Source organism: Eubalaena glacialis, chromosome 15 (genome assembly GCF_028564815.1).
Source record: "Eubalaena glacialis isolate mEubGla1 chromosome 15, mEubGla1.1.hap2.+ XY, whole genome shotgun sequence".
NCBI classification, from domain to species: Eukaryota; Metazoa; Chordata; class Mammalia; order Artiodactyla; family Balaenidae; genus Eubalaena; species Eubalaena glacialis.
Genome location: NC_083730.1, coordinates 1,193,058 through 1,208,023, shown reverse-complemented (window position 1 = coordinate 1,208,023; position 14,966 = coordinate 1,193,058). Strand labels below are relative to the sequence as shown.

Sequence of the window (14,966 nt, the reverse complement as noted above, 5' to 3'; positions counted from 1 at the left end):
TGAACAAATACGATTTGTATTTAGCTTCATGAGATTATTTGTTGTTTACATTTATGCATTTGTAAAAACTTAGATTTCAGAGTAAAACTAAACCGCTGAATTTATGAGCGTGACCCCCTTCACTGTGTGCATGTTGTCAGTGGGGCTCAAGCGTGTCCACCCCCCTTCGGGCCGGGAGTCTGTCTGTCAGTCCAGGGGCCACAGCCCACGTCCACGACGGTATTGGCAATATGAATCAATAGCTCCTTCAGGCACTGGATTTAATCAGGGACATGAATAAATTAAATTCCCTGAAGACCTAGTAAAATGCCATAAAAATTACTTTGGGTCATAATGATGTGCAATTAATTATAAAATCCTTGTTTAATTTATTTAGCTTTATGAGGTCAAATCGATAAATGTCTTGCAACAGACAGATAATGTCAGACTGTTTTTCACAAAGATAACTTTATTAAAAATCCTTTGTGCATTTATTTCCAACATGGTAGTTTCTCCCATGGATAAATCTTTCAACACCCTCCCACCCCAGTCTTGGTTGTTAATACTCTTGTCGTGGGAAAGCCTCTCACTTTATTCAAACGCCAGCAGGTACTCAGAGCCTGAGTTCACAGGGGGCTGTTCTGTGTCACAGAAGCTCCCACGCTGGATTCTTGGTTACCAACGTGTGTTCCCCAAATACTAAAAGAACAAAACACACCTACACTGTCCGTCCTGCGGCGGAAAGGGCGATTTTGTAAAGCCTGCAGTGTGAGCCCAGCCTCTGCGTGGACGCGATGCCCGCTAGCCGAGGCGGCGGCGCCTGGGGGGCAGCTCCTTGCTCTCAGCGCAGGCCCCTCTTTGCCCCCAGGTGTGTGTTTGTTAGAAACGAGACGGAGCTAGGCTTGGGGAGCAGGGCGGTACGAAGGGGCACCGTGGCGTCGCCCGCCGGGCCCCAGGATCCGCGGCCCGCGGCGAGTGCGGGGCTGGCGCGCGAGCGGGGACCTCTCCGCACCCGGCCTGGTGTGTGACAGCGGGCGGCAGATCAGGTCTCCCCGGCGGATTAGAAAGGAACCCTAGAGACTCGGGATGGTTTATCCTGCGGACGTTACCAAGTGCAGTGAACGAGCTTTGTCAGAGGAAGGTGCCGTGACCCGGGAACGGGGGCCTCTGCCCTTGAACGGACGGGGCCGGGCGCGATGGACGCGCGTCGAAGTGTGTCCCGGGCCGGGCGGAAGTCCCCCGGTATCGCTGATTCCGAAGGGCGGCGGTCGGACGCTCCGAGTCCCGGCTCCCTCGGTAGCCGTGACGGCCGCCTGCACGGCTTGTGTGGCCGTGTCTGTGTCGCGCACACGCGCAGCCCGTCCCGCTGCCGTAGCGGGGAGAGAGCCGTGCCCGGCGGTCGGGAGGCGCAGGGGCCCCGGGTCGGGTCGGCCGCGTGGCGCGGCGGCGGGGGAGCCGGCCGCTCCCGCCCTCCCGCGGGGATGTGGGTCTGGCGGGATGAGCTGGCGGAGGACGTGGCCGTGACCGCAGGGGGCGGTGGCCGGGCCGCGTGTGACCTGCCTCTCTCTCGCAGTGCGGCAACATGGCCCGCGAAGGCCTGCGCACCCTCGTGGTGGCCAAGAGGGCGCTGACGGAGGAGCAGTACCAGGACTTCGAGGTGAGCGGCCGGCCTCCCGCCGCGGCCTCGGGGAGACGGTGCGCACGGGGCGGCGCGCGTGTCCCCGCCTCGGCAGCCCTGCGCGAGTCACAGCACCGCCCGCCTGTCCCCAGAACCGCTACAACCAGGCCAAGCTGAGCATCCACGACAGGACGCTCAAGGTGGCCGCCGTGGTGGAGAGCCTGGAGCGGGAGATGGAGCTGCTGTGCCTGACGGGGGTGGAGGACCAGCTGCAGGCGGACGTGAGGCCCACCCTGGAGATGCTGCGCAACGCGGGCATCAAGGTACCGCGAGGCAGCGGGCGCCCCCTGGAGGTGGTCCCGTGAAACCCGCCCGGGTGGAGGGTGCGAGGGCCTTGGTGAGCGGAGGTCTCTGCGTGCCTGCGGAACCCGCCCCGCCCCGCCCCCCAGACGCAGCGGCTCGGGCGGCTCTGCTCCCGCCTTCCCGGCGGCCGTCTGTCCTCCTCGGCTGCCTTCCCGGCCGCGGGTGTCCTCACAGCCGCCTGAGGCCTGTCCTGGCCCGAGCTGCTCCCCAGGCAGCCTTTTATCCGCGCGGGGAGGTTTTCCCCGTAGACCGCGTGATGCTCCCAGCCTGACCTACTGACCTACTGTCCTGCTGTCTTTTGCTAACGGTTTGTCCTCTTCGGGTCCAGGGGAGATTAGCACGTTGTGGTGTAAGTTTTACTTCTCAGGAAACTGCTTTCTTGCCTTACTTACCTGTGCTCTCACTGAAGCTGAAGTTCAATTACAGATGGCTGAGAAAATGCATTTCAGTGCTGCCTCAAGGACTGAGAATGAAAAAAGTACAGCTTGCTTTTAAAAGAAATACTTGTGTCTAACTGGAGCAGAGAGAGAGAGAACTGGAGGAAAATGTCAGAAGGCAAAGCTGTGGCCGGCTTCAAATAACTATACACTCAGCACGTTTTGATGAGGGCACTGTGACGGGCACAGCAGGGGGGTCCCTGCCGTCCAGGCCTCTGGCGGGGGGAGGTGTCGGAGCCTCCCCACCAGTTCAGGGCCGTGGCGGGGGCGGCCGCTGCTGTCTGCGTGTGCTGTCCAGGTGCTAGTCAGAGTGGAAGAGAGCAGTTCAGACTCAGAACGGTGACCCGATCTAAGCCTGTGCGGCCAGAAGCTTGCGTGGAGAAACATGACTGACTAGAGGCAGACGACCTGCTCATTCCATTGTGATTTTTCGCGAGCTCCCCATCAGTCTCGCTCTTGGGTGTTGCTGCTGGGTTGTCAACACAGCCGAGGCCTGCACGTTTCTTGTGTAAAGACTTGGGTGCTTGTATGAGCTGCTTGCTAAGCTCTGAAGTCAGTAAGGCTTGCTGGGGTTCTGCCCTTTTTCCTTTTCATGTTCCGTCAGGAGAAGCAGACTCTTTCATCCCGTAATAGTTCAAGGATGTGGTTTCAGCCCGTCCTCTGAGCCTGAGAGGTGGCGCTCGGCCAGGCCACACGTGTCCCTGAGTTGTCAGCAGCGGGACTTCTTGTTCTGTGGCGTTAATTGTCCCCAACTTTGTCACGGTGACGTGTCGTTGTCTTAGATCCAGGCTCGGTAAAGTGAATATTAATGTGTAACATAAATAAAAAACACAAACCCTCAGACACTGAAAAGAGCCACAGGTAGATTGTGCCTAAGCAGAGAACCAGTATACCATTGCCCAAAAATGCATATTTATGTATGATACATATGAAATATCTGAAAAATTCAGATGATAGCGAGAAATTGCTGCAGTCATAGAAAAGATATATAAACCATCCTGTTATGTATAAAGTGTCCTGATTTTGCTCTCTTTTCAGTCTAAGGATATTTACACATACAATATGTGCATTTGTTTGATATTTTGAAGTAAAAGTGGTGTTCGGGAGTTCCCTGGTGGCCTAGTGGTTAGGATTCCGGGCTTTCACTGCCGTGGCCCGAGTTCAATCCCTGGTCTGGGAACTGAGATCCCACAAGCCACGCGGCATGGCCAAAACATAAAAATAAAAAAAATAGAAAATAATAATAATAATAAATAAAGTAAAATAAAAGGGCTAGATTTAAAAAAAAATTTTTTTTAAGTGGTGTTATTTGACATGACTTATTTGATAGGAAACAACTTTCGAGTTAACTGTTGCCCGTTTACCCATTTTGAACCTCAGTTTTCAACCGAAAAACTCACACAAGTGAGAGCAAGGATTTCAGGGTCCCCCTAACTCTGCAAGCCCTCGGCCTGTGGTCCTTGGGCCTGTTTGCTTGGCCTGCAAGGCCGTGTAGACGTAGCCTTCTGTCATACTCAGGCGTCCTCCTCAACCTCAGCCGCGAGGCTCCTAATCCCCAGTCGTTCACCTGCCGCAGCTCTGCTGCTGTGTCTAAACGTCACTTCGCTCTTAACCTGTTTCAGCTAAGCAAGTCGGCAGAGACTTTTATTGTGGTAAAATATGCATGATGTAAAGTTTACCATCGTAGCTATTTTTAAGTGCACGGTGCAGTGGCACTAAGTACATTCACACTGTCGTGTAACAGCAAGCACCCTCCACCTGCCTTAACTCTTTACGCTGTAAAACTGAAACTCTGTCCCCGTGAAACGCTAGCTCCCCCTCCCCCTCCCCCAGCCCTGGCACCCACCATCTCCTTCCTGTCTCTACGAGTCTGACTCCTCTGGGGACCTCAATCAGGTGGAATCATGCAGTGTTTGTCCTTTTGTGACTGGTTTGTTTCACTCAGCATAGTTGTTGCAGGTGTCAGAATCCCCTGCCTTTTTAAATATTCATTGTATGGATGGACCACATTTGGTTTCTCCATCATCCATCCATGGACTCATGCATTGCTTCATGTTTTGGCTGTTGTGAATAGCGATGCTGAAAACACAGATGTGCAAATATCCTTTCAAGGGCAGACACTTTTCAGAGATGAACACGTGATAGAGTTGGGGTTCACCAGCTGAAACTGTTTCCTAGATATGGATGCTGACGGGTGATAAACTGGAGACGGCCACGTGCATTGCCAAGAGTTCTCACCTGGTGTCTCGAACGCAGGACACGCACGTTTTCAGGCCGGTAAGTGTACGTCCACATAATTTTGAATTTTAAATGTTTTGAATTGAAACTTACTGGTTTTGTGAGAATGTATATGCAGTTATTTATTAATTAATAGATACTATTTTAAAAGAGAAGTTTCTTACTCAATTTATAAAAACATGTTAAAAATAGATTTCTGTTAGTTACGTATATTAAATGTGATCAAAAAGCTGCTTTTGATAGAGTGAAACAAGGTCTAAATTCAAGAGTATTTTTCTGTTGTACTATTAGAATTATTAACGACTAAATATCTATTTTAAAATAGACATACTGCAGTCATTTTCCGTTCAATTTATAGAAGTGTATATTGATAAAAAATTACGTTTGTCTGGGAATTCCCTGGAGGGCCAGTGGTTAAGACTTGGCACTGTCACTGCCAGGGCCCCAGGTTCCATCCCTGGTCGGGGAACTAAGATCCCACAAGCTGCGCCGTGCAGCCAAAAAAAAAAAAAAATTACGTTTGTCTATTAGTTAGACACAATACATGTGGTCGAGAAGCTGCTTTTGTGAAACAAGCTTTAAATACAAAGTAGAAATGTGTTTTTAATCTACTACCATCTTCAGATTAAATTATCTTCCTTAATTAGATCAAAGAAAATTAGTAGAAATGATCGAAATTTGTGTTTACTGTATCTACTAGTTATGATGAAATTTGATTCAAACAAAAAATAAAAGTTTCTTGGGTCTTGATTGATGGTAGCTGAACAGACGTTGTGTGTCTCTGTTCCAAATGAAGCCCTTGCACCTACAGAAATAGTGATTTGAATATAATTTACATGTAAATGTAGTTTATTTTGAAGCATCAGAATCACAAATTAGGCCCTGCAGACTACTATTTGCAATTAAATTATTAATGATTCTGATAAAACTTCAGATCAATTTTTGTTGACTTTGCAGTGTTATAGCCCCACAAATAAAATTTCCACAATAAAACCTACCTATTTAAAGATGAGTCTGGATTGATTAATCTGGACCCATGAAGCTTTTTATTTCAGTCCTGTAATATATCATTTCTTTTATGCCCCATAAAATCGCCACAGAAAGAATGTCAAAAACTAGTATGTTGGTTTCTGAAATACTTTCATTCAAAAATTAACGATATTTCGAGATTATGACTTGATTTTACTCTTTTCCATCGTTCAATCCTCCAGATAACTCAGTTTGCTTGAACTAATAGAATAAGTTGAAACCCGTGGTAGAGACAACAGAAACAATTTTATAAAAGCATTTTGTATCACTTGGCATGTTATGAAAAGAGGCGTCTTTAAATGAAACCTTGATTTTAGGTCATTCCGTCCCTCCCTGCTGTGTGGCCACGAGGAACTCAGCTTCCTCGGGCTGTGATGCTGAGGTGTGTTGACGTGTGTGCAGAACGGCATCCCTGGCGTTAACACACACCCCGACCCCACTGCCCTATGAAAGTGGAGAGACTTCCAGTTCATGGTCATCATGCTCTCTTACCCGCGTATATTGAGAAAAGCCAGTTGTCTTCCCCAGCTACGCAAAGGCGCCTGTTAGCTCATGGGGGGCGGTGGTGGGGGGCCGTTTGTCCCTCTTTCTTGACAAGCCAGTTCTTCTGTTCACTTTGTCTTACTGTAATTGTGGTACTTGCCCTGCACTTTACAGTGTACGTTTCCTGCCTTGAGTTGCCACACGTTGGAAAGCAGTTCATATTAAATAAGTAGGTATTTATTCCCAGCACTGTAGAAGAAATTTGAAAGAGCAGTTTGTTATAGAATTTCCTGTGTAAAGCACCTTCTGGTTTTAGAAGTGTCTAAAGATCTGTGATTTGTATATCAGGGCGTGTTTGTCTGTGTGACTTAAATAGCATTGTAATTGGGTACTTTTTCCCCTTTTATGGAGGTAACCAGTCGGGGAGAAGCCCATTTGGAGCTGAATGCCTTTCGAAGGAAGCATGACTGTGCACTGGTCATATCCGGGGACTCCTTGGAGGTGAGGCTGGGCCCTGACCAAGCAGGTGTCTGTGTGTCTTTCTGTCCGTCTCCCTGGGGGTGAGGCTGGGCCCTGACCGAGCAGGGTCTGTCTGTCTGTCCTTCTCCCTGGAGGTGAGGCTGGGCCCTGACCGAGCAGGTGTCTGTCTGTCTGTCCTCCCTCTAGGTGAGGCTGGGCCCTGACCGAGCAGGTGTCTGTCTGTCTGTCCTTCTCCCTGGGGGTGAGGCTGGGCCCTGTCTGTCTGGTGGACTGTGGGCTTCGGCAGTCAGATGTGTTTATCAGCCTGCGTTGCCCTCTCCACTGGTTTTGACGTCTCTGCTCACAGCAGTGATGTGCGCGGGTGGAGCCTGAGAAGAGGCCAGGGCCGTGTCGCAGTGAGAACTTGGTCCTTAAGGCTTTGGCGCTGGTTGGTCCTAGGCTCGTTCAAAACTCTTCGGGCGCTTGGAGGCCTGCTCCTCGTTCCTGGCGCGGCCGCCTTGGAGCCTGGCTCTGGTAGCCGTGATCTCAGTTTATCCAAACGCATGTTTCCAGCAGCGGCCCTGGGACCCAGGACCCTCTGCTCCTGGAGGCCCCGTGAGGGGCTGGGCGGCCCGCTCGGGTCCAGCCCTGTCTCCTCACTCAGCGCCAGGGTCGCAATGGCTGGAGCCGCCGGGTGGGGGGGTGCGTTGGGGGCCCCTCCCCCTGCAGCTTTTGCCCGCGGTTCTCTCAGATGTTTCCAGAAGTCTGGGCGGAGCAGCGCAGCCTCTGGTGACCCAGTCAGTGTGGCCACTGAGGCCAGCCTGGCGGGGGGTGGGGGGGTGGACGGGACGTCAGGAGCAGCGGAGATGGCATGCCCTCTGTGGCCACCTGCGTGCAGATGGCGCCGTGTCCGGCTGGCTCTCCCGCCTCCTGCATCGCTGGGGCCGCGCATCCTGACTCTGCGCAGCTGCTTCCGCGGAGCCTCCGGGACTGCGGGGCCTGGACAGTGGGGGCCGACGGCAGCGCTCCCGCCCGCCCGTGCCCAGGACGGAGGACTTGGAGGGCGCCCCCTGCTCCCCACCGCGCCGTCCCCACGAGCTGACCCCGGGGACGCCCCCAGCCTCGCTGGTGTTCCCTGCATGTGTGTTGTTTTATAGGAGCCGCGCGGGCCCCTGGCTGACGGTCCAACTCGCCGGCTCGGCTCCGGCCTCACGTTTGCATTTCTCTGTCTGCACCGCGGCTGCCGCGGGCTCCTGAGTTCTTGCTCCCGTCCCTCCCGCTCCGTGTGCGGGACCCGGGACCCCTCGCCGGCTCGGCACACCCCCATCCCTGCAGCGCTGTGAACTCACAGCTGGGTCGCCTGTTTCCGTGGTGCCTGGTGCTGCGCGACCTGCCCGCCGGTCTCCCTGGAGCCCGCGGTGTCTGGTCCCCCCCATGGCTGGGCCCTCCATCCGGTCACTGAGTCGGTTCAGCGCCCGCTGGTCCCGGGCTCCCTGAGCCCCAGCTCCTGCCCAGCGCAGCTGCCCTCTTGATGGTGCCAAGGAGCGCGGCCCTGTCCCTGTCTACGGATCACACTTCCTTGGTTCTGGGGGATGAAGGATGACTGTCCCCTCCTTCCCAACTCTGGCGACACCGATTTGGGCCTGAGCCGGCCTTCGAGCCCCCTTTCCTTTCCCGGCTTCTGTCTCTTCGCTCCACCTCCCGCCCCAGGTCCAGAGGGTGAGGCCGGCCTCTCCGGGGCAGAAGGGCTCCGTTTCCCCCCCGGCCCCCCGCCCCCTGGGTGCGGGTGAGGAGGAGCGAGGGGCCTGGGCCTCACGTGTTCTCGGCTGGTCCCACCGCCAGCTTCAGGTTGCTCACAGCAGCCGAGCCACGTGCCCGTGGCTGTCTGCTTTCCAGCGCCCAAAACATTTTGTGAATTTCCCCTCCGTTCTGGCCCCTCCTTGTAGGTCGATGTCTTTTTTAAAACCTCTCTATAGTTGGGACTTGGGGAGGGAGCAAAAGTAGCTACTTGTGTTAAACACGCTTTTGTGAGTGTGTTTTTATTGAAACCTTTTTGCTGTTTCTGTCCCCCAAATCCACGTGTTGTTCCTGGCAGCCAGTCGGCCCCAGAGAAACCGCAGGTTGGAGAGCACGTCCCCACTCCCCGCCGGCACCCGTCCTGCTCCCCAAAGGCAGCGTCTGCTGTTTCTGTTTCTGGGTCCTGCAGTGGTTACTCCCCTCAGTTGGGATACCGTGTCCGTCTGTTTCCTGCTGAGTACCTGCCATGAACGCGGGTTTTCGCTCACCGCCCAGGTTTTAGGGGGCAGAGGGCCTGGGACTGCGTCTCGACCCCTTCACGCGGGGCACGGGCGCCCGCATGGGTCCCCTGCAGGCGGATGTGCTGTTGGTGGTAGTCGGCGCCCCGGGGGCTCTGACTCCTGTCCTTCGTGCTGGGGTGACTCTCGGGGTGTCCAGCTCAGCAACGGGACCCCACAGACTTCAGGCAGCTTTGGGGAATTTTTATTTTCCCAACCAAGATGGGGAACTAAGGATCGTCGCTGAGGGTATTGTGTGCTAAAGACCAAAGACCTTTTCAGCCAACCCCGGAAGGTGGTGCTGGCATCCCCTGAAGGCAGACGAGCTTGTCCGGGGCTTCCCTGGAGCCCTCCTCCCCTCAGCACACGAGCCCAGCCCCCAGCCTGCGTGCGGGCTCTGTCCGTCCGTCCTCCGTCCATCTGTCCGTGCCCTGAACCCCGGCCTCGCTCCTGCCGCCCCAGGTCTGCCTGAAGTACTACGAGCACGAGTTCGTGGAGCTGGCCTGCCAGTGCCCGGCCGTGGTCTGCTGCCGCTGCGCGCCCACGCAGAAGGCCCACATCGTCAAGCTGCTGCAGCAGCACACGGGCAGACGCACGTGCGCCATCGGTGAGCGCAGGCGTCCGGGGAGCCGGGGTCCTGAACTGAAACGCACGGGGACGTGCGCCCCATCCCCCTCCCGCCCGCCCGCCCGCCCGGTGGATTCCCCCCGTCTTCCTGGGTGTTGAAACCCCGTCTGCCGGTTGGCGAGGGAAGCTGGCCCCTTGCAGGCTCCCACTTCACGTCCGTGTTCCGTGCTTCCAGGTGACGGAGGGAACGACGTGAGCATGATCCAGGCAGCGGACTGCGGGATCGGGATCGAGGGGAAGGTACGTCTGTCCCTTGTCCCCGCCAGGCCCCTCGTCAGCCCGCTCACACACGCAGCTGGGGGCTGGGGGGAGGCGGACCCACGCCCTGCGGGAGCAGCTCCACGAGGGCAGGTAGAGGGCAGGCACGTCCTGCCGGGACCTGGGCACCTTCCTGGTCCCTGAGCCGTGCGGGGCTGCGCCTGGGCCGCTCCCCGGGTCCCCGCAAACCTCTCTCAGCCCCGCACACACGGCCTGCGCTCGGATGTCCAGGTCTCCCGGCTAGTCGGGAGCTGTGGTCTGCCTCCTGTGCTCACGTGAAAACACCCAGAGAGACCTGGACACAAGCTGGATCCGGGCCCCTCTGCTTCGTGAATCAGGCCACGGTGCTGAACCCGCAGCCGCTTGGTGAGGTGGCAGGTTCAGAGAACTGTCTTGAAGATGCCCAGGTCCCTGCTTAGTTTCTGTGACGCCGTCAGTGCCGGGCCAGGTCCTCCCAGGGTGCTGGCGGGCGGCTCCTAGGGCAGGGCCCGCGCTGTGCCCCTGTCTGGGCCTGAGCCGGCCCCTCTGCCTTGGCCTCAGGAGGGCCGGCAGGCCTCGCTGGCGGCCGACTTCTCCGTCCCGCAGTTCAGGCACATCGGCCGCCTGCTTGTGGTGCACGGGCGCAGCAGCTACAAGCGGTCGGCGGCGCTCAGCCAGTTCGTCATGCACCGCGGCCTCGTCATCTCCACGATGCAGGTGCGCGTCCGGAGGGGCTGTGCGGGGCCCCGGGTGCCTCGCGGCCTGCGCGCGTAGTGGCCGACCGTGAGTAACGGGCGCTGCTCTCCTCCCTCCAGGCCGTGTTCTCCTCTGTCTTCTACTTCGCGTCCGTCCCTCTGTACCAGGGATTCCTCATGGTGGGGTAAGTGGGCCCGTCACGCGCAGACACGGCAGCGGCGCGTCGGGAGGTCTTGTAGCCCGGGGACCCGTGCAGGGGGTTGCTTGCGTGGTTCCCACACACTCAGGACGAATCGACCGGTGTAAGGAGCCACAAACTGGGGCACCCAGAGGCAGCACGTGTCCGCTTGTCCCTCCTACGGCCCTGCTGTTACGTGTTCTTGTGGAATTTCTGTTTACGTGGGGCAGCGCACCTGGGTCGGGAACCATGTCGGAGCCGGGACTTTCTCCAGCCATCGGTGGCATCATGGTGGGGGGGGAGTGGTGACACTGGTCCGGGAACCGTGTCGGAGCTGGGACTTTCTCCAGCCATCGGCGGCATCATGGTGAGGGGGTGGTGTTGGTGACTGGGTCGCTCCCAGGCTGGGGAGCCCCTTCCTGAAGCCTGTGCCCTCCTGGCTGGACACGGTTATCCTGATGACGGCGTGAAGTTGGCAGCAGAGACTTCGAGAACGGATGGTGCTGGCACGGGACCTCACATTCCGGGACAGACTCCGTAAGGCCTCCCGCGGTAACGAAGCTCATCCTCAGGGCGCCCGCCCGGCAGCTGGGAAGCCCGTCCGCAGAGTGGCGGCCCGGGGCCCGGGGCCCGGGGCGAAGGCTGTGCTCTTTGCGCTGCCGAAGCTACAAAGCGGGAGGTCTGTGTCAGACGTGAGTAGACCGGAGTTTCCTCTCCTCATCCTTCGTGACCGCGCCAGCAGGTAAAGTCAGCGTGGCGGCCGCTGTGCAGTGGACAGCCTGTGCAGCTTCTCTCCTCCACGAAGCCCCTCACCCGTGGGGCCGGGCCTCTCCACCGCGTGGTAAGGGCAATGGCAGTTAGCACACGTGTCCCGGCGCCATCCTGTCCCCCCGCATCCCTAGGCCACAGGGGTGCGGCCCCCCCGTGTCACAGGGAGAAGAGGGAGGCCCGGCGCCCGGAGGGGCTGCGTGCCCTCTCCCGGCCTCAGCGTCTTCCCAGGTCGGCGGAGGACAAGCCAGCGGGTTATCACACCCCATGGAGCCCGGTTAAAGGGCACGGTTACATGCATATCGCCTGGCGGCTCCCTGAACCCTGAGAATCCCGGGGATTTCAGCGAGAGGCGAGGGCGTCGGGGGCGCAACGTGGGCTAATTTCAGGGCGAAGCTGGGCGGGCGAGGTCCTGTCGTGAGTGATGGGGCTCCCTCAGCCGGACGCCACCTCGGCCTCCCGTCCTGTGTCCTGGCCTCCTCCCCCTGGGCCAAGGGCGTCCGCCGCGTCCGCACACCCGTGTCTCCAGAGTGGACGTCAGAGCGAACTGGGGACCTGGTGGGACCGGCTCTGGGGGTGTCTGGGGGCGCAGGGCAGGCGGCAGGGGCGGCGGGAGGCTGGCGAGGGGCGGACCGAGCTTGGGGTGTGGGCGCAGGAGAGCTTTCCAGGAAGAGGGAGCCCTGGGGCGGGTGCTTGTGCCCCGAAGAGGACAGGGCGCTGAGCTCGGCAGCAGGGGGCTGGGGCAGTGGCAGGGGTGTGCGGTGAAGGTGCCGCTCTCCTGCCACTTGGACGCATCCCTGAATGCCCGGCTTGCCACCCAGGAGCCGCAGGGGCTGGACCCCGGTCCCCTCGCCCCGGGTTCTCCATCGTTCCTCACCTCCTCCCCTGGCTCCTGTGTGGCTTGAGCTGTTGAACAGGTTAGGTTCTTGTGGAAATTAGAGTGTATCCTTCCCCACGGAACTCATGCGGACCCTTCCCAGGTCCCTGTAGGCGGAGGGGAAGCATTGCCCCTCCCCTGCCCCCAGGCCCAGGTCAGGATAAAGGCTCCACCTCGACTGGCTGCTGGGCTGGGCGGCGCGCGGTCCGGGCAGCCTGCTGTTGATCGCAGCAGGAGTTCCTAGAGTCCTTCAAAGAGAGGGAAGAGCCTAAGGTACAGAAAGCTACAAATTTTTTTACATTTTTCCGTTGGTTGCTTAAGTCTTTGCAATAATTATCACATTAATTACTCTAAATAGCACAGAATTTGCACAGTAATGCCGGTTACGTCTTGAGTTTGTCCAGTGCATTTCTTCCTTGGAGGCCAAAGAAAAGCATAACCATTCTCACTTTCCATTTTTCAAAGTATGGATTTGAAACTTTAAAAGGAAATTTTAAGGGGCAGTGGTGATTACTCCTTAAATAATAACTGCCTGAGTTCATGAAATTACACCTCTAGGCCTGATTTCATTTCCCCTCTGCAGCCTGAGCCCTGTCAGCATAAGCGCCCATTATTTTTAAAGCTCCTATTTATTATCAGTCTTCACTGAAAGTCTTATTTAAAGTTTCTCTGCATGTCCATCACTTAAATGAGGCGCCTGTAATTCTCTGAAGCATTAGTTCCTTGGATTTGTCAGGAATGGAGGGAGATGCTTCTAAGTTAAGCTTCTTCAAAAATAAATAATAAAATAGTTTTGCCCTCACCTAGAAAATAAATATAAAGAACTGGGCCGGAAGCAATGTGATGTTTTTATCAAATAAAATCTAACCAGACCAAATTACTGACCTTCCATGATGGAATAACTGGCTCTAGAAACTACAGGACAGTTGATAGAATTCCGTTCCACCTATGTATGGTTTTTATCCGAGTTCATTTCATTAGCTTTCTAGGGACTGGTGACCCAGGTGAGGCCCACCGCACTGCTGGTTACTTCACGGAAGGAAGCTCGTGCCGAGGCCGCCCCGGTGCCCCCTGGAGCCCACCTGGCGGCACGTGGCCCACTGCCCTCACTCAGCCTGCGCTTGCGTCTGCCCACATACCTGAGGTCCTGGGAGGGGCTGTGCCCTCCCTCCACACGCCTCCCTTGGCAGGTCCTTTGGGGAGGCACCGTGCATCCTGGCCCCACTTAGCATTCACGGGCATCAGCACATCCAGGGTTCTGCGAGACCTGCTCCACATGGTCGAGCCAAACCCCTCCTTTGCCCGACAGCTGCCAACGTCCCGTGTTCAGGCAGCACCCTCGGAGACACGCAGGTCTGCTCTAGCTGAGGTGTCCCTCGCGTGATGGCCACAGCTCCCAGGAGGCACCCCCGGGCCATCACAGGTATGCATCCTCGCCAGGGATTTCAGTGGGGAGCCTGAGGACGCACGTGAGAAGACTACCAGATGCCATCTTCACGGGGTACCAGGAGGGCACGTGACATCTGAGGAAGAGTCCTGAGCTGCAGGCAGGGAGCGTGGGCGAGTGATTGAGGAGGTGGGCTCGCAGCCCGTCACCGAGGGGCACCACGGAGCGACAGGAAACGCCCTGTCCTCCCAGCCCACGCGACTGGAAGACAGGCTGAGGTACAGGGGAAAGCTGTTTTCAGACCGTGGGCACCAGGCAGCAGGCACTGATGCCGGAGACAAGGGAAGCTGGCAGGATTCACAGCTGGGAATCCCTGGAACCTTGAGAGGCAAAGATTCCTTAGGCACAAAATGCGTGAACTGTTACAGGAGAAATTGACAAGATGGACTTCATCAAAATTAAGTCTTCGCTCTTCTAAAGACAATATTAATCAAATGAAAGGGCGGGCTGGGAAACAGTCTTTTCAGTACGTATATCTGATAAGAGCTCTGTACCCAGAATGTTTCATGATCTCCAAACAACTCAGTTTTTTAAGAAAAGGCTAAAGATTTGAACGTACATCACAAAAGAAGATGTAAGAGTAGCCAATAAGCACATGAAAATATATTAACATCATTAGTTACAGGAAATGGAAATTTTAACCCCACTTGGAGGCCAAGTTAAGACAGACCGCGCTAAGTGTCAGCAGGAAGCTGGGGCTCCCGGGACTTACAGCTCCTGGCCGGAGTGCACAATGGTGAAACGAGCCCAGAAGACAGTTGGCCGGTTTTTCATACCATTAAGCGTTCGGCCCAGCAGCCCTCCCCTCCGCAGCCTGCTCCTCCTTTATTTGCGGTGAGATCCACCGTGCCACGTCCCTACCGCCCGGGGGGGTCGGGCGGGGTGCGGGGAGGGCGCGAAGGCCCGGCCAGGGAAGCAGCAGACGCGAGGTCCCCTCGGGCGGCCCAGCCTGGGGGCTGATGGTGGGATGGGGGTCTGCGCTGGGACCCTGGAGGAAGCCACCCAGTCGCACGCTGGAAACTGCCCTCAGCAGAATCAGCTGATAAAAGGGGTGGTGATGATGTCTGTATTTGGTTGAAAAGCCGGGGGAGTTTCCGGCACAATAACAAGGGTTCTCATCGACCTCTTTATGAAAATAGAGGCTGCTCGGGCCTGCGCTGTGACTCTCGTGAATCCCGGTGCTGGAGGTCACTGGGCCGGGTGCACGTGCAGCCTGGTCCTCGTGCGTCGGCTGGC

General features: G+C 56.6%; 1 protein-coding gene across 8 annotated transcripts in view; it reads left to right on the top strand.

Annotated features, from left to right (window-relative positions):
* ATP9B (ATPase phospholipid transporting 9B (putative)) overlaps positions 1 to 14,966 on the top strand; it is a 222,553-nt gene that overhangs the window by 195,931 nt on the left and 11,656 nt on the right. For 3 of the 8 annotated variants that reach the window (XM_061170372.1, XM_061170376.1, XM_061170377.1), the window contains 8 exons: positions 1,553 to 1,636; positions 1,750 to 1,920; positions 4,576 to 4,674; positions 6,559 to 6,648; positions 9,363 to 9,507; positions 9,703 to 9,767; positions 10,326 to 10,481; positions 10,580 to 10,644. In XM_061170372.1, coding sequence (XP_061026355.1) covers positions 1,553 to 1,636; positions 1,750 to 1,920; positions 4,576 to 4,674; positions 6,559 to 6,648; positions 9,363 to 9,507; positions 9,703 to 9,767; positions 10,326 to 10,481; positions 10,580 to 10,644 — 875 coding nt within the window. Of the gene's footprint in view, positions 1 to 1,552; positions 1,637 to 1,749; positions 1,921 to 4,575; positions 4,675 to 6,558; positions 6,649 to 9,362; positions 9,508 to 9,702; positions 9,768 to 10,325; positions 10,482 to 10,579; positions 10,645 to 11,041; positions 11,386 to 13,592; positions 14,565 to 14,966 lie in introns of those variants that run through there. The other 5 variants (XM_061170375.1, XR_009697425.1, XM_061170373.1 and 2 more) reach the window with 5 other exon arrangements.